General features: G+C 43.4%; 1 protein-coding gene across 2 annotated transcripts in view; it reads right to left on the bottom strand.

The window, feature by feature from the left end:
* Window positions 1-19,305, bottom strand: part of TYK2 (tyrosine kinase 2) — a 2,798,586-nt gene that overhangs the window by 1,548,464 nt on the left and 1,230,817 nt on the right. For both annotated transcript variants that reach the window (XM_044084572.1, XM_044084573.1), the window contains one exon: window positions 13,895-14,083. In XM_044084572.1, the coding sequence (XP_043940507.1) occupies window positions 13,895-14,083 (189 nt within the window). The remainder of the gene's footprint in view (window positions 1-13,894; window positions 14,084-19,305) is intronic.

The raw sequence follows: 19,305 nt of genomic DNA, 5'->3' as shown, positions 1-19,305 counted from the left end.
AGAGACATCCTCAGAGGGGGGTCTTGGGGACCCCTCCGACTCATCTAAGTCTGTATCTGAAGTAGTAGACTCAGGGGAGTCTAGGTGCTTCCTCTTACAGGTCCTCTTACGCGAAGGATCTCCTGAAGGATCAGGAGAATCCTCGGAAGAGGGGGTTCTTCCCAGTGGGGAAACCTCAGGCGGTGGATCTCTCGGTCCGGGAGCAAGAGAGTGGGAAGAGACATCTACAGGCAACGTAGAGGGAGCAGCTAAGGGGATAGACTGCTGACTGAACCCAGGGGCCAGCACACTCCTCATCACCTCCAAGGCTCCCCTCCCAGGGAGATCCGAGAGACCCCGCTCCGAAGAAACAGGGACTCCCGGGCCCACTGAAAGGGAAGGCTCCGAGGCAGATGTCGGGCCGAGCTCACCAAGGCCGAAGCCCCGAGGGGAAGAGCAGGGTCGGACAAGGGTCTGATGCCACTCACCCCCTCGGAGCAGACCAGGGAAGTCCGACCACCGGATCCCTCCAAGGAAGGTCTCGAGGAGGAGATAAGAGTAGAAGCTGAAGGAGCAGAAAGGGGAGGTATCTGCCCCGCAGCCATAGCAGTAACTATTCCCATAGACTCCAGCTCCGAGCTCTGGATGAGAGTCGAAGGAGGAACTTGAAGAGGGTGTGGACTAATAGTCGTCTGTTGAGACGGACTATGTAGCATTTGGGCTAATGCCTGTGATTTTAACAATCTGCTTACCACTCTCTCTAAATCATGGCCTGAGAGCCTGGAAGACCTAGATGATCGGCTCCGATGGCTCCGCTCCGAAAGAAGAGGAGAGGCCGGAGCCGATAGTATCGGCTCCAAAGAGGGAGACCTGGACCGCTTCCTCGACGGAACCATCGGAGCCGAAGAACCCTCGGTTCCAGATGGAGCCGATAACTTCTCGGCTCTGAGTCTGGTCAAGGATGTATCGGCTCCGGCCGGAGGCGATACAGGCAAGGAAATAATGGTATCGGAGCCGGTCGGCGCCGATACCGAAGCCTTAGTCACATGGTGATCGGAGCCGGTCGGAGCCGACACCAATATGGCAGTTAAAGTATCGGCACCGATAGCTATCGGTGCCGAAGATTTAGTCAAAATAATATCGGCTCCAGCCGGACCCGATCTCGACTCCAAAGGAGTCGGAGCCAAGGCTGGCGGCTTAAAAGCAGAAGCCTGGGCCTTGGAGGTCTTAGAGGGCTTGCCCGAAACAGACTTGGCCGGGGAGCCCTCCGGTTTAAGAAGTCCTCTCAAGATTAATTTATTCCTCCTTTCCTGCAGGACTCTCTGGCTGAAAGAGTGACAGATAGCACAGGAGTCCTGCAGGTGGAGAGGTCCCAGGCAGTAGATACAAGAAGTGTGACCATCTGTCAGAGACATCATCTGACAGCACGAGTCACACTTCTTGAAGCCTGAGACCCTCTGTTCCTTGGACATAGTGAGTACACACACACACCCAACTCACACAGTCCTAGACTCAGAAATTTTAACTTAAAAGGGGAAAATATAAACCCACACACACACCCTGACAGGAAGGGATGGGAAGGGAATGAAGGCCCGACTAAATAAAAACAAGTAGGGAAACAGTAAAACTAGACTAGCGACCCTACAACTACCTAAAAATGACAATTATACTAATATACAAGAGAAAAACTAGGAATGGGGTTGTCTAACAATTGTAAAACAATTTACTTACCACGAGCTGGCAAAAGGAGTACCTCATCAGCGAAGCGGCAAACGAGATCTGGGTATTTACCGCCTTGCATCATGGGATATGGGGCTGCCTCGAGCTGGTAAAAGTGACTCTCGAGCTTAGCAAGTGCCGAGTCGGAGCCAAGGATCGGCTCCGAACCCATCCAGCAAGAATGAAGGCGAGATTGACAACTTAACATTCACTGTTTACACTAACTCATTAGAAGATATATAATTCTGGTTAACCAAAATACAAGGTACATGTCAAAGGGGACATTGTACTCAATGATGGGTCTAATAAGGGCTGGGCAAAGTGGTACTATAACTTTCTTGGACCTGGATACCATACCCTTGCTTATGAGTTGGGTGACATAGAATGATCTTACTATCTTGGCTATGTGTTGGTCAAACACCAGATTACTGTCTACACATGTTCCAGATCCCTAACTAACGGGTCAACTCTTAAAGGTTTTTTTTTATCTCTGGATTATTAGCTTAAGTGTTCAATTTCCCAAAGGGCACTACAATGCATTTCTTTGGGTTGAGTTTTAATCCATTGCTTTGGCACCAGTCATTTGTCTGTTAGACTCCTTTGTAGGATGTTGCTCTTGTGGGGGGAATCTACAATAGCTCCCAGTTTAAAGTCTGCAAACTTAGTGAGCCAGAGGCCTTCGACATTAGCCTTTACTTTTGAGAAGTAGATGTCAAACAGGAGTGGGTCCCAACACACAGCCCTGGGGCACTCCGCTGGTGACCAGTCTCTAGCTGGAGGAATTCACACCAATCCTGACTTCTTGGGTTTTGTGAGTCGTCTAGAAATCCAGAGAGTTATGTAGGGATTTTTGCCTAGTTCTAAGAGTTTCTCAACAATACTTGAATGAGGTATTGTATTGAATGCCTTTTGCCAGGTCAAGGTAGGTGGTATGCACAATTTTCCCACATCCATAGTATTGGTGACCCTCTTAAAGAACTCTACCAGGTTGATTGGACAATAATTTCCCTTCATAAAACCAAACTGGTATGGGTCCAGTGTCTGTAGGTTGCCAATGTCCTTGTCGAACATTTTCATGATAATTCATTCTGTGGCTTTGCATATCAAACTTGTCAGACTGATGGGTCTGTAGTTTCTGGGGCCAGATTATGGTCCACACTTAAGAAATGGGATGACTGTTGCAGCCCTCCTTTCACCTGGCATGTAAACTATTTTGAGGCTATAGTTGAAGCGTACCTCAAGTGGTCCTGCTATGTCTAATTTTAGGATACTTAGGAGGCAAACAGGTATGATGACAGGGCCCAATGAGGCAGTGTTCTTGGCCTTGGTGAGCGTCACCAAGACCTGCTCCCTGTTGCTAGTTGGGGGTCATATGCTAGAAAGGATTTCAAGGGGGGGGGGGAAGAGTAGTGGGGTCTGAAGTTACTGGCAAATTTATCAGCCAGTAGATTCGCTATGCCACCCTGGTCAGTGAAGGCTAAGCCATTTGCCACCAGTTGTTCACACTGCTGAGTGTTATCTTTATGATTCCTCAGCCAGCTGAAGAAGGCCTTATGAATGTCATTAGCCTGGGAGACTATCCTGACTTCGTAACTGGCCTGGATGGACTTTGAGATCTCAATGAGTCAACTAAACAAAAAAACTAAGAGCTCTTGTCTTCGAGTTCCTCTTTCTGATTTTGGCCATGACTTTTTTTTTTTTTTGTTATATACCCTATTAAGGTAAGGATTCCACCAGTGATGTTTGTTTTTGGTATTAAATCTGGGCTCATTTCTGCTAGGCACAGCAACCTCAATGTAGCCACTTGCATGTTTGTACAGGGTTTCTACAAATGTCCTAGGATAGTACAGCACAATTTTGTAGGAGCTGCATTAGTCCCTCTGTGCTCAGCTGGACTAGGGAGAAAACTGTCAGTCTTCCCTCCAAAGGTCTGCAACCCTTTGGGGATCAGAACAGGTGGGAAGGCATAGAGCAGGCCCTTTTCCAGCAGAAGGAAAACACGCAAACTGCCCAAACTTCTTTATTTGGATGACTGGAAAAGAACATCTTCAAGTGATAATCTGATAGCCCTATCTTCAGGCAAACAAATCTATTTCTTGTTTCATACATCTTTTCCTCAAGTTCTGGTACACACTAGAATCCAGGTTCCTCTTGTAACTACTGGACTTGGACCTGCTCAGCTTGTTTACTAGTATACTCAGGTCTGAGGTGATGCAATATGCCTTTGGATAGAGAGCTAAATAAGAACCTATGTCCCAGGCTAAGCTGCATAACATGTGTCAGTTGGTCTCACCTTCTTTGTTCACTTACCACATCAGTGTAGTGATGTCTGAATTATTCCAGAGTTCCTGTCCGCCAAATAATTCTGAATGATCTTATGGCTGCAATGAGTGTCACTTCTTTCAGACTATTATGCCTTTTGTCATGGAGGAGCTCTAGGTACCTCACAACTTTGACCACTACTTGATTACTTCCTTGATGGAAGGGCTCAAGGATAATATATTGTTATGTGGGTGCTTGTGTTTCTCTCAAAAGCTATTCAGGAACCACAGGATGTTCCTAGTTAGAGAAACCATAAGGATGGAAGCTGCTTTGCAGTTAAATGCCCTCAGGAATATTATATTGATACTGCAAGCTTTCTGGATGAGGTTCAGAAAGAACTGGCTTAATTGTGAGGTCTTGCCCTGTGAAAGGAACAGATTATTTTGCTCCATGGCCAATACAGTTCTCAGGAAGTCTTTCTGTGCTCCCTGGTGTAACATTCAATTTAGGGACGTTCATGGGGAAACTCTAAACTGGAGCACTGGAGAGCGTACTTCATGGCACTTGGCTTTATTCCCACCAATATTGTTTGGATTAAAGCAGTTGCCATGGCAGTGGTGTGCATATATGAATCCCTTAGGTTCTAAGATGAGCACATACTGGTTTAAGCATATGGTAAACAGTCTGAGTACTGCTGACAGACCAAAAGGGCAGAGGTGAAACGGAAATATTTATCAAGTCCTGAATTTCATGTACTGTCTGAGGTCCTTGTGGATCGGTCTACGCAAGTATGAATGACGAAACAGTATGTTTGAGTAGATTTATAAACTTATGCTCTGGTTTCCTCCCACACCCCCAAAGACATGCTGCAAGTGGATTGGACACGCTAAAGTTGGCCCTAGGTGTGAGGGTGTGTGCATGTGTGTGTGTGCCTTCTGTGGAAGGTTGGGCGCCGGGCTGGCAACTCGACACCGTAAAAGCTCCACTGGCAATCATGAGTGGACAAGGTGATTCACTGTGGTGACCCCTAACCGGGAAAAAGCCAAGAGAGAGAGATCTTCCATTACTTAGTATCCTTCCCCTTCCAACTGGAGCTGTACACATTTCAGCTATCAAACTTGAACTACACAGTATAACTATACATAGTTTCATGTGGAGGGCATCTTGTATTTTAGCTGCATATGCTTATGCACAAATCCTATCTGTAGATCAGAGAGTGTGTGTGTTTATGTACCTTTAAGAAGCATTTCCAGATGTAAGCACGTGCATATAAATAGTGAGCACATGCAAGCAGCAGTGCCATTTTGAGAGAACAGCCAGACTGTTAACACATGAGTGTGGTAGTCAGTCTGTTCATAAGTTTAAGTTTAAGTTACAAAGCCTCATTTATGATGTGTTTATTTGTAATAAAGCTGCTTGAACTGAACCCATGAATGTTCATCTGTTTTACCATGACCAGACGAGCGACATGGTGTCAGAACCAGGATTAAGAGAGCAACTTCTTCAAGCCATGAGGTGCAGAGTTGAAGGTGAAGGCAGATCCAGCTGGTTGAGTGAAACAGAGCTCAGACAAACGAAAAAGGGCCAGTAACAAACTTAAGGTAATGAAAGACTACACAAATGATTTACTTGGCAAAGAAAATGAAACAGAGCACTTGTAAAGCACAAAACGCATCATTAATCAAACGAGTAGCACAAAACATCATTATTAATCAAACAAAAGGCACAAAACATATTACTAGTTAAATTAAATTAAAAAACAACCAACGTCGGCAAAGCTTCAGGTTCAGGAACAGTCTTTAATTAAAACACACAAGCGCTTTCACCAAATGCTTCTTCAGGTGTAACATAACACTTAATGCCTAAAACACCATATTTAACAATTCAGCTAAAAATCACACGACAAAGCAAGTTACAGACTTAAAGATACACATCCTAAAATTCATCTGGATAAAATATATACAAAAAATATATGAAAAAATCTATACATACATAATGCCATATTAAATAAATATATATATATGTGATCATGAAGGTAGTATCTAACTATATTACCATTACTGCACAAACTATTCACAGGTAATATGAATTAACTATGGCAATAAGAGAGGAGGGGATATGAGGCTGAGTACTGAAGAAATGGAAGCCCAATGGATTATAAGGTTGAGAGCGAACGCTGGACATGGGTTAAATGACTGTATTTCTAAAGACCTACTTTGAGAGCTAGACCGTTACGTTGGAAGTGAATACTTTATGCATTAACGGTAATATAGTTAAATACTTGCAAAGTACAGTCATTTTGAAGTACTTTTTGATAAAGACTGGTTTTACAAAGAACAGTGATTTCAAAGTGTTCTTGTGCTATGGAGATTTATTTGGCAAAATGCAGTTATTTAAAAGAGTTTGTTGTGCTCCTGGGCATAATTACAAGTACTGGCATAAAGTTATGGCATATACATTTGTGTTTGCATGTTCGTACATCATTCAAGCACCTTCACTACTGTGTGTTGATATGGCAGAAGCATTTCGCAGATCCACCCCACTTGTGTTTGATTATAACATAGCAGATAATTGGAGACTACTGGAGCAGGAATACGATATTTTCATACAAGCAGCTTTTTCTGACAAAGATGCACATACAAGGGCATTCACTTTGCTTAACTTAGCTGGGTCAGAGGCTATTGAAAGAAAGTGTTCATTTGTGTATGCACCAGCAGTATATGCAGGAGAGGGGGAAAATCGTCATATTGTGGTAACGGCTGAATCAAGGGAGGACCCGGAGTGCTTGAAATGCAAATTTTGAGAAACGTGCAGCCCCCATACAAATGTTACATTACAGAGGCACTTATATTATACAAGAGACCAAAAACTAGGTGAAACTTTTGCAGCTTATATCACTGACTTGAGAAATAAGGCTGAAATGTGCAGATTTGGTGACTTAAAAGATGAATTAATAAAGGACAGGCTTGTGTGTGGTGTTAATAGTACTGCAGTGAGAAATATTCATGACAGTGATTTAACATTAAGGAAAGCCACAGAGATTTGTCAAATCTATGATATCACAGAAAGACACACAAGTATGCTTACATGTTATAAGACCATAGTTTCAACAGCCTCTAGAGCAAACATAGGTAGCATGCAACATGTGGCAAGCAGAAACAGGCCTACACACATGGCTGCTGCAACCCCTGTGGGTTCCCCTGGGAAACATTGTACCTTTCTAGCAAGTTTCAAGACTAGCTCAGTAAAAAGGGCATGCTCAGTGCATTATGAGGGTGAATCAGCAAACCCCAAGTAAAGTTTAATTGTTAACTGTTGTAACTGTGGCACCAACCATGAGTCTAAAAGAGAGAAGTGCTTAGCATTTGGTCAGCAATGCTACAAGTGTAAAAAATGGAACCACTTCAAAAGTTTTTGTAAATCAAGTAAGACTCATTCAGTTACTAAGAAAGGGCATTCAAAAAAGCAAGTTGATCATACAGAAAGCTGCAACCATACTTTCTATGTAGATGGTACATCAGTGGTTGATGAAAATATTCATGCAGTAGATTTGTACTGTCCTGACCAATGGTAAACCCACAGAGCTCAAAGCAGACAGTGGTTCAAAGTGTAATGTGATGTCAGCAGAAACATTTGCTAGAGTGAAAGCTGGTGAGCAACTTAATTTGGTCAACTGTGCAAAGCTTGTTGCTTATGGAGGTGAAGAGATTCAAACCAAAGGCTCAGTAGTGCTTTCATGCTCTTCGGCTGGGAACAGTTACAGCTTGCAATTTTATGTAGTCTGAAGACATGCGCAGTCATTATTAGGTCTCAGTGACAGTTTAAGAATGAAACTGCTTTCTTTTATCAAAGAAGTACATCATGTAAACACCCCAGTTCCACTGACACTATTCTCTCAGAGTATGCTGATGTTTTTACGACAAGCAAGGAAAACCTCCAGTTGTGTACTCCATGAAAGTAGACCCAGAGGTCAGTCAGACCAGCAAGAAGAGTTCCAACAGCTATGCAGGACAAAGTCAAGGTCTAATTAGACAAAATGGTGCATCAAGGTGTGGTGTGTCCAGTTAGAGAACCAAGTGAGTGGGTGTCTTCCATAGTAGCTGCTCATAAGAAAAATTCAGATGAAATCAGAATATGCACTGACCCAAGAGACTTGAACAAGGCATTAAAAAGGCCTCATCATCCTACTGTACAGTCAAGGAAATTGCAACCCTGATGCCAAATGCCACTGTTTTTTTCTGTCTTGGATGCAAAGAATTGATATGGCAAGTAATGCTTTATTGCAAATCTTCACTACTGACTACATTCAGTACCCAATTTGGTAGATACAGATTCCACAGGATGCTTTTTGGAATAAATTCTGCTATTGAACTCTTTAAGTGAGCAATGGAGCAAATTTTTTTCAGGCTACCTGTAGGCAATAACAGTTCATGACCTACTGGCTGGAGGTAATAGTGAAACAGAGCATGACAGAAACCTCAGGAAAGTTCTGGACAGAGCGCGTGATGTGAATTTAAAGCTCAATCCTCTGAAGTGCAAATTCAGACTACCAGAAGTTATTTATGTAGGTCATTTATTTACCAGTACAGGCTTACGAACAGATTCTTCCAAGCAAGCAGCCATTCTTGAGATGCCAGCTCCAGACAATGTCCAAGCTTTACAGCATTTTCTAGGTACGGTTAACTATTTGGGCAATTTTATCCTTGGCTTTAGTGAGTTATCAGCGTCTAAGAAAGCTAACACACAAAAATGTTGCACGGTCATGGTTAGAACTATATCACAGAGCATTTGACAACCTCAAACAGCAAATTGCTAACCAGCCTACATTGAGATACTATGATGTCCACAAACCAGTAGTTCTTTCCTGTGATACTTCAAAATTCAGTCTTGGTGCAGTTATTCTTCAAGAGGGCAGACTTGTTGCCTATGCATCTAGAACTCTTACCCAAATTGAGATGCAGTATGCTCAAACGGAGAAGGAACTTTTTGGCATGATGGCTGAGCTATCCAGATAGAAACTGACCATCAACCTTTAGTCACTATTTTAAAGAAGCCTATGCATTCAGCTCCAGTAAGACTACAAAGAATGATGCCCAGATTACAAAAGTATAATTTCAAAATGGTCTATACAAAAGGCAAAACTCTTTATCTGGCTGATACCTTATCCAGATCACCCAAAAATACCACGGGACAGCTTGATGCAGAGAATTTTGACTTTGATGTCATGGAAGTGCATAATTTTTTCTACCACAGGACTTGATGAGTTTCAGATCATACAAAAACTGTTCCAATTTTGCAAAAGCTCCACCACTTCATCAATGTACGATGGCCATCAAAGCAATCCTGTGTACCGCCAGAAGTGCAACCTTACTTTCCATACAGAGATGAGATGCTGATGGAAGATGGTATCATTTTCAAAGGTCAAAAAGTTATTGTTCCTACTTCCTTACAGCGTGAATACATTCAGATTTTGCACTGTGGCCATCCAGGTTCCGATTCTACCAAAAGAAGGGGACAGGACTAGTATTTTGGCCTTCTCTATCGAAAGACATCGATAAAGTGCTTTCTTCTTGTTCAGTGTGCAACAGTACTAAGCTGCATTTGCAAAAAGAGCCACTTCAGCTAAAGCCAAATTCCTGAACTACTTTGGTCAACAGTAGCAACTGACATATTTGAGTGGAACAATCAACATTACTTAGTGTTGGTAGACTCTTATTCAAACTGGTTTGAGACCGATTTGTTACCTAACCCAACGTCTAGTGCTGTAATTGCCAAGATGAAACGTCATTTCTCAGTCCATGGTAGTCCACACAAAGTTATTTCTGACAACGTTTCTCAGTTTACCAGTCGACTGTTTCAGAGATTTGCAAAAGAGTGGGACTTTATTCATGTTACTAGTAGTCCTGAATGCCCACAGTCAAACGGCCTTGCTGAACATGCAGTACAGAATGCAAAGCAATTAGTAAGCGGGACAATACCAATATCTTCTTGAATTTACTTAATCTCTTTACTTAATCTCAGAAATATACCTCGTGACAACCTACTTGGCTCACCTGCTCAGAGACTTCTATCTAGGCAAACCAGAACAAGCTTGTCTATCAGTTCTAAAAACAATGGAGCAATCAAAGCTCAACTTTTAGTGTTCTTCTCGGACGTCCAGCTATGATAAAATGAGCAGATTTCTTCATCCGTTAAAAGAAGGAAAGACAGTGAGGATGCAAATGGCAAAAGGCTTTGATCAAATTAGTCAAGTGAGAGGTATATGTGCCAAGCCGAGATCCTACTTAGTGGAATCTGAGGATACAGAATACAGGAGAAACCGCAGACATCTTCTTCCTGTATCAGAAACGATATCGCACCATCGCCCCTGTGATACAGACTTGATTTCAGAGCAACCCTGGCAATGTTCATACTGAAGAACATGTCTCAGTATCCATTCCCGTTCCTGATGATGCCTCAGTTGTCCCCAAAGTTGAACATTCCTTGAAGACAGTCCCTGTTGCTAGACCCAATTCTGACTTTTATGTCACACAATCAGGTCATACTTACAGACCTAGTATAAAATACACAGCAACCTGGACAAGACTGTTTTATGTGTGTCTGATTTTGTAGGATTGCATGTCAAATTAGTTCTGTACAACTGCATGTCAAAAGATAATTTCTGTAAATTGTAAGTCATTGAATACTGTTATTTAGTATGTGGACTATTTCTCATAGAAGGTGGATGTAGATCAGAATGCGTGCATGTACCTTTAAGAAGCATTTCCAGATGTAAGTACATGCATATAAATAGTGAGCACGTGCAGACAGCAGTGCCATTTTGACAGAACAGCAACGGTGTTAACCTGCATGAGTGTGGTAGTCAGTCTATTTATAAGTTTATTTAAATTTAAGTTTAAGTTACAAAGCCTCATTTCTGATGTGTCTGTGTGTAATAAAGCTGCCTGAACTGGACCCATGAATGTTTGTCTATTTTATCTTGACAAGATGAGCGGCACTATCTTTATAAAGTTTTTACTCTCTACATTCTGTCTGTTAAATGTTGATCCCACTTGCAAAACACAATTTCCTTATTTAACTTGTGCATCCATCTTCATGAAAATATACTGTTTAACACCTTTACTTTACTGTTTATGACACTTGCATACCTGCATGAAACATCTGAAAATGAAACTTGCAGGGGTAAGTTAACAAGCAAACAATACACAAATAATTAAATACTGCTCTGCTGAGTGATGACTGTTACCCAGCAATTAAGCTAGGAAATACCATAACTGTTACAGCAACTTGAAATATTAATTATACTTGAAGTAATGACAACCAGTTAGAAATTTTCACTTGTTTCTTTTAAACAGAAAAAAAGCAGTTGCAACTTAACTTTCTGTAACTTTTTTATAATTGCTGACTAAACATAGTACATCTTTTTTTTATCAAAAGTATCCAAGCCTATAAGTCTGCATATGTATCACCTAGCTATATGATGAAAAGGGGATAAAGCTCTGTGTCTCAGACAAACCAAATTCAATTAGTGTCTGTTGTTATGGAACACAGAGGGTAAGGTGGGTGGATGAGAAAGAGTTGTACCTTTTTGATGACATTTCCAGCCCAAGGGGGAGAGATTTGATGGCTCCCATCCAATGGACCTATCACAATGGGTAAAAGGCATGGGGCTGTTCCCAAATCAGGTCACAGGTTGAGGACGGACATGGGCATGGTCACTCAAACAGATGATGATAGGCCTTTTCTGTCTATGTGCAGGAGTGTGCACACTCCCTTGGATCCCTTGGAGTGGTTTATGTGACTACCATGGTGATGGCAATGCTCGCATTACCACCAGAGGGAGATGTTAAGGAAATATTAGAAATTCTCCTTATGGCTGCTTGGGTAACAGCTGTGTCTAAAGCAGCTCTCACTAAATAGGAAAATGAATGGGATCCAGTGTCTCTTACAACAGAGGAGAATGAATGAATGGACACCAGATCTTTCACCACAGATGGGAAATAATGGGAAGCCAATCCAGCAGCCTTGATGGTTGGCAGGCCCATCTGTATCTATATAAAACTGCATACATGCCAGATTAACACAGGAAGCTGTGATTACCTAAATTAACAACAAGCAGAAGGGAGCAGCACAAATTTCACAAAAGGAATGGAAACAATTGGGTAATCAGTAACAGAATGGCGGTAATGGTGCAACTTATTTCCAAATATTTCTAAGCATAATGTGAAAAGGAAATCCAAAGCTGTATACTTGTTCTTGTTTCCTTTTATTTTCTTGCCTCTACCACGATAATTCTTGAAGCTGCCTTTTTTCTACTGGCTAAAGTTCTATAATGACTATGCACAACTTCATGTTACTTTATTGTACTACACTTGCAGCTGTTTTTCTATCTTTCTGAAAATAGATCAACATAAAATATAACTCTAAAGACAAGCATGTACTAGGGTTTGGCAAATGGCTGCCAATAACACCAACTTGATGTCAACCTACTAAAGCTCCCCAGCAGTTCTGTAAGCAAAGAATATTTGCTACCTATAAAGAAAGCCATTAACCACCACAACAGCCTTTTTTTCTACTCATCTGACAGAAGGAAAGGCTCCTTGGTAATTAACATCTATAAAATACACTTTTATTTTTATCAGCAGCTGAAGCCCATGTATACACATGTAAGCTCTTCACAGAACCATTGTTCCAAATGGAAATTAGAAACCAATATTGGTCCAAACAGTGCCAATGATGAAACAGTTTTCTTTCACTGCAGCTCCAACAAGTCAAGAGATGTCTGAAAATTGCTATATACATGCTGAACCGTCACAGTTCCAAAATTACAGAAAGTATCTGGGTTGTGTTTGACAATAATCTCTAAAGCACTGGTTACATATCATGACATTTCCATCTATCACTTAAAAAAACAGTTTTCATGGTTTTACAGCAATGCTTCATAAAAACGGAAGGAAATGTCATTACCATCCTAATGAAAATAACGCCCTATCTAAAATGATTCTGATTGAACTTTTACAAATGTGGAACAGTGTTTCCTCTGTACAGCTCACAACAGCCAGCTTGATGCCTTCTTGGAAAAGCAGACACCCAGTATTCCAACACTGGGCTAACATGTGACTCAATCAGTAAATAAAAAAATCTCCTCTAAAACAGAAACTTCTCTTTAGAGGTGATCACCTTCCCTGCTGGAGTTAATACACAGTTCAAACTGCAAAGCAAGAATAGATACACCACCACCAAATATAGTAGTCCATGAAAAAATGACAAAAGCAGTACTGATTATTAAAACTGCTACACCTAACGATTACAGTGTCTCACTTACATAGAGACACAATCATAAAATATCAGGATTGGCATGAAGAAACGAGAGCAATGTGGAAGAAACACACTCAGCCAGTTCCAAAAGTAGGAGTAGTAGCAGCAGCAATAGGTCTAATAAAATAGAATCTACAACCATATTAAGATATGCTACTAATACATGTAACTCCATAAGAATTAGAGAAGGAGGAAATTCTGGACACATTGAGGGTGCTGCAAAGAGCACTTTTGACCAACGTCAAAGAATGAAACAATACTAATTTCAAGAACTTTAATTATAGCCTGACCTAGGAATGGGGTCCTCACCTGTCATGGTATTAGAATCCCAAAAGAGCTGGAGAAATTAAACACAGGGAACTGTACCTATATGCTCTACCACTCTCCAGTATTCTTAATGTGTCCAATTGTCCATACCTACTTTGCCCCCACAAAAATTACTTATAACAGTGAAAAGTCTACCAACAGTGGATGGGAATACTTTGCAGTTGTAGAGGTTTCTTTGGCCTTCAATTTCCCTAACCACATGCTTCTGCAGATCCAGAGTAGCAACTTCCAAATAAATGCCTACATTAATGCAATATTAGGCAACAGACTGAAAACTGCAGCCTCTCACCAGACATTTATTGTCCTGCCGGTTCACGTTGACCAGATTCTTTGTGATGACAACATGCGTTATCTCCTGGAAATCACAGAAATGGCTCCATGGGTGTACATTTGGAGGAGGGTAATTAGACATATTCTTGTTTCCTTTCATTTTCTTGCCTCTACCAAAATAGTTCTTGCAGCTGCCATTTTCTGCTGACTAAAACAAAAAAAGAAACAGCAATACTCACCATGAGCTTGTTCACATATTCAGTTATTACATTTTACTTTACTAATTTGTCAACTAAATAAAACTTGAAGCAAGAGTGAATTTGAATCACATTTTTGTATGCATATAATTTTAATAATATTTTGTCCTCCACTGAGCTGCCTCCTGTTCCATTCCGCATATCGCATTACTTACATTTCTCAGTCTTTACTCCTCTGTAGTGGACTTGAAATACTGTCTATGATTGGCCAGCTGTATCAAGATAGGTTACACACACCAGACAGCACAGGATGCTCCAGGATAGTTGGTTAGGTAGAGTTGACACCGAAAACAGGCTAAAATGCTACCTTACTGGCTTAGTGGCTTCCACCACTCAAGCTTTCCAAAACTACACAAGGAAATGTGTACTAAAAGTGGTACAACATGCGCATTGGTGTATAATTAGAAGTTATGTACCTACCATAATGTTCCATGTTAGTTGTCTTCTTCTCGCCTTCTTTCTTGCTGGATGGGTTCGGAGCCGATACTCGGCTCCGACTCGGCCACTCTAAAAGCTCGAGAGCTAGTTCCACCGGCTCGAGGCTCCACTATATCCCACAATGCTAGGTGGTAACTCCTCAGATCTCGTTTGAAAGCTAAGCCCAGCAAGTAAATTCCATAAAAGGAACAAAAGAAAACTCCTCTAGGTCTGTCCTGGCTAGGGGGAAGGAGGGTGGGACGCAAGAAAGAAGGCGAGATGAAGACAACTAACATGGAACGTTATGGTAGGTACATAACTTCTAAATGTTAAGTTGTCTATCTCGCCTTCATTCTTGCTGGATGGGACCGCGTCCCTAGCACCTTGTCCCGGGTGGCCTATCGGAACAGACTCTCGAGTACAGTGGAACCAAAGTTGGCTCGGTCTCTAGAGGCCAAGTCCAACTTATAATGAGAAATGAAGGTATGGGGAGAAGCCCAAGTAGCTGCAGAACAAATCGAATCAATAGGCAGCCTATCTTGGAAAGCTATAGAAGTGGCTAAAGCTCTAGTTGAATGAGCCCTGGGTTTGGATGGCAACTGTTGATGTCTGATCTCATACACAAGGGTAATCGACGAAGTAAGCCATCTAGAGAGAGATCACTTAGAAACTGGAAGGCCCATTCTACCTTCTGCATAAGAAACAAACAGTTGATCAGACTTCCTGAATTGTTTGGTCCTGTCTAAATAGTACCTAAGTTGGCGATGAACATCTAAACAGTGTAACTTTTGTTCTGACCTATTAGAATAATTAGGGAAGAAGACAGGAAGCTCAATGGTTTGATTCAAATTTGCCAGTGAAGCTACCTTGGGCAAAAAGGACGGGTTAGTACGTAAGGACACCCTATCCTTATGAAACACAAGATAAGGGGGTTGACTACACAGAGCATGGAGTTCAGAGACTCTTCTAGCTGAAGTGATAGCTACTAAAAAGAGTGTTTTCCAAGATAGTAACTTTATTGAACATGAAGCCGCAGGTTCAAAGGGGGGAAGAATTAAGGACGTCAGAACCAAGTTGAGATCCCATTGAGGAGGAGGATCCCTGATTGGTGGTTTGAGGAGAAAAACTCCCTTTAAAAAGGCTTTGCAGAGTTTGTGAGACATAATGGAGGACTCTGAGACTCCAACATGAAAGTTCGATATTGCTGCCAATTGAACTCTAATGGTAGATGGAGACGAACCTGAGTGGAAAAGTTCGGCTAGAAAGTCTAGAACTGATTGAATGGAAGCAGTGAAAGGATCTATATTCTTTGACTGCGCCCAATAGGAAAAACATTTCCACTTGTTATGATAAATCTTCTAAGTGGAAGCTTTATGAGAGGCTATCAAAATATCTCTAACTGAGCGAGATATCCGAGGAAGCCTGGCTAGAGTTGGAATTGGAGGAACCACGCTGTGAGGTTCAGAGAAGGAAGGGAGTGGTGCAACTGACCCGACTGATGGGTCAAGAGGTCTGGAACTGGGTCCAGATGCCAAGCTTGCTCCAACAGATAACGGTGGAGAAACGGGAACCAAACCTGTCGAGGCCAGTAAGGGGCAATAAGGATCAAGGAAGCTTTCTGAGCGATGGCTTTCTGTATTAGCTGAGATATCAGTGGGAAGGGAGGAAAAGCATACAGAAGTCCCCGGGGCCAATCGTGTACTAGAGCGTCTCTGCTGGGGTGGCCTGGTTGGGGAAAGAGGGTGAAAAAATTGTCGCACTTGCTGTTTTGGGTAGTAGCGATAAGGTCGCAGCAAGGCCGGCCCCACTTTCGAAAAACTTTCTCCAACACTGAATTCTTCAGAGACCACTCGTGAGGCATGAGAATAGCTCTGCTCAATTTGTCTGCAATCACATTGGACTTCCCGGGAATGTGCGTTGCTAACAGAAACCGCTGAGAAGAAATCGCCCATTGCCACAGTCTGAGTGCCTCTCGACATAGGGGGTAAGATCTGGTTCCGCCTTGTTTGTTGATGTACGACACTACAGACATATTGTCTGTCTGAATTGCTATAGTTCCCTTGGGAAGAGAGTCTTGTAAGGCTTGCAACGCTAGAAGCACTGCTCTCATCTCTAGGACATTTATGTGCAAGTGGCACTCGAAAGGTTGCCACATGCCTTGGACTGTCCTGCCCTGGTAATGCCCCCCCCCACCCGATCAGGGAGGCGTCCGTTGTCACTGTAGCAACCGGAGGGGAGGGGACGAAAGGTCTCCCTAGGTGGAGCTGGGGAGATGTGATCCCCCAAGAGAGATGATTCTTGCACGATTGAGTTATCCGAATAGGATGGGACATTGGAAGTCGTTGGAAAGACCATTGTGTGAATGGCATCCATTGTAAAATTCTCATATGGAAGCGAGCTAATGGTAGAAGAGGGATGGCCGCCGCCATAATCCCTAAGACTTTCAGGATCAATCTGGCTTTGACTTTGTTGCTCTGCAAGACAAGAGAGACCTGTCTGTGTATGTCTGCTATTCTCTGCTCTGTGAGTCTGGCTGACATGTTGACTGTGTCTAGATTTGCGCCTATAAAGGTAATAACACGACAAGGCGACAAGACAGACTTTTCGTAATTTATTGAAATGCCTAGTGCCTGACATGTGTAAAAGGTGTAGTCTCTGGCGAGAAGCAAGAGATGCTTGGTGGGGGCTGTGAAGGAGCCAGTCGTCTAAATAAGGAAACACCCGGAATCCTTGTCGTCTCAGATGAGAGGCTACCACTGCCATGCATTTGGTAAACACTCGGGGGGCTGTAGTGAGACCAAAGGGCAGGGCTCTGAATTGGAAATGACTGGTTCCCAGCCTGAAGCGGAGGAACCTCCTGGAGCGTCGACTCATTCTGATGTGATAGATCTCCAGGACGCGTACTATTGAGCACATCCAGTTGTCCCGCCCCAAAAGGGGTAGAATGGACTGCAGCGTGACCATCCGGAACTTTGTTTTCTTGACAAACTTGTTCAAGTTGCTGAGATCCAAAATGGGTCTCCAGTCCACTGTTTTCTTTGGAACCAAAAAGAATTTGGAGTAGATTCCGGATCCTGTTTGGTCTGCTGGAACTGGTTGAATGGCTCTTTTTGCGAGCAGCTTTGAAATTTCTAATGCTGCTTGCTCCCTTTGACTGGGTGGAACGTCTGGAAGGGATTTTTTGGATTGCTTCGGAATGAAAAGGAATGGGATTCTGTAGCCTTCGGAAATGATAAGACTGTACCCACTTGTCTTGAGTTAGGAATAGCCAGGCTTCTGGGTACAGCGATAACCTTCCCCCGACTGCCTCCGAAGGTGGACAGTCGGGCAACACCTCAGGGATGCTGAAAGGGCTTGTCTCTCGACTGCCCTGATTCTGCGGGCCCCCTCTGCCTCTAGGACGGCGTCTACCATTATTGTTCCCCCCTCTGCTTCTAGAGGGAAATCGACTCTGTGCGTCAGGCAAATCTCCCTGAGATTGTTTGCGGAACCACATCTTTCCCCCCTTCTGGCCTTTGGAGTAAGGCCTAGAAGGAGTAGAAAAATGGACTCCGACGGCAGAGAGAGTTTTGCCATCAGTCTCGCACCTAGTCAGGGTTTCCTTCACTTGAGGACCAAAGAGGGACGATCCATCAAAGGGGGAATTAGTGAAGGACGCCTTGAAAGGGTCCGCAAAGTTACATAGCCGCATCCAGGCGTGCCGACGCAAGGCTACACCTGTACCTGCTGCTCTACTTGCTCCATCCGCCGCATATGAAAGGAGGCGCATGGAGGAGTTAGTTATAGAATTAAGTGTTGCCAGCTGAGAGCTCATTCTATCCTGAAAACCCGCAGCTGTTGGGTCCTTCAACATTTCACTCGCTTCCTTGAGCAAATCCCTCTGAAGACGAGTGAAATGACACAGGTAATTCAGCGATCGCATAGTAAAGGTCGCTGACAAGAACATCCGCTTCCAGTACCTGTCCATCGACCTAGACTCCTTGTTAGGAGGATGAACAGGCACCGAAGGATCGGCTAACTCCTTCTTGGTGGCCGCAGCCACCACCATAGCATCAACAGAGACGCCTTTGGTTAAAAATTCTTTGTCCTTGGGGGCAGTGATGAATTTTGATGGTCTCCTAGGGGTGGGTTCCACTGAATCAGGAGCCGCCCAAGCCTTCTTTGCCACCACTTGCATAAGGGGGTCAAAGGGAGGGGACACCCAGGAGGTGGAAGGGCGAGAGCCAAACGCCTAAAGATACACTGATTCATCCTCTGAAGGGTTGAGGGCTGGCCAATTCTCCCTCTGTTTTAGGATTTCGAGGATGTCTGCAAAGGAGACATCTTCAGACGGAGAACGAGGGGAGCCTTCAGAATCCTCTAAATCAGTGTCAGAGGTGACAGACTCAGGGGAGTCAATGTGCTTCCTCTTACACTGCCTCTTCCTAGGGGGCTCTCCTACCGGGTCAGGAGAGGCCTCGGAAGAGGAGGAGATCCCCACTGGGGAAACTTGAGGAGTTGGCTCTCTACGGTCGAGGATGAGAAAGTGAGCAGAAATCACCGGAGGCACCGTGGAGGGAGGGGCAGAAGGAGCAGACTGTGGAGTTGAACCTGGTTCTAACACGCTCCTCATGACCTCGAAGGCACCCCTGTCAGGCAGAGCCGGAGGTCTCCGCTCCGAAAAGCTGAAAACCTCCCCTGGCACCGACAGTGATGGCTCCGAGGCCGATGTCGGAGCCGAACTCACCAGCGCCGAAGCACCGAGAGGGAGAGCGGG

The sequence above is a fragment of the Protopterus annectens genome, chromosome 9.part0 (assembly GCF_019279795.1).
Source record: "Protopterus annectens isolate FY-2018-M chromosome 9.part0, PAN1.0, whole genome shotgun sequence".
Classification (NCBI taxonomy): Eukaryota; Metazoa; Chordata; order Ceratodontiformes; family Protopteridae; genus Protopterus; species Protopterus annectens.
Note: the sequence above shows the minus strand (reverse complement) of the source record. Positions and strands in the feature narration are given on the sequence as shown.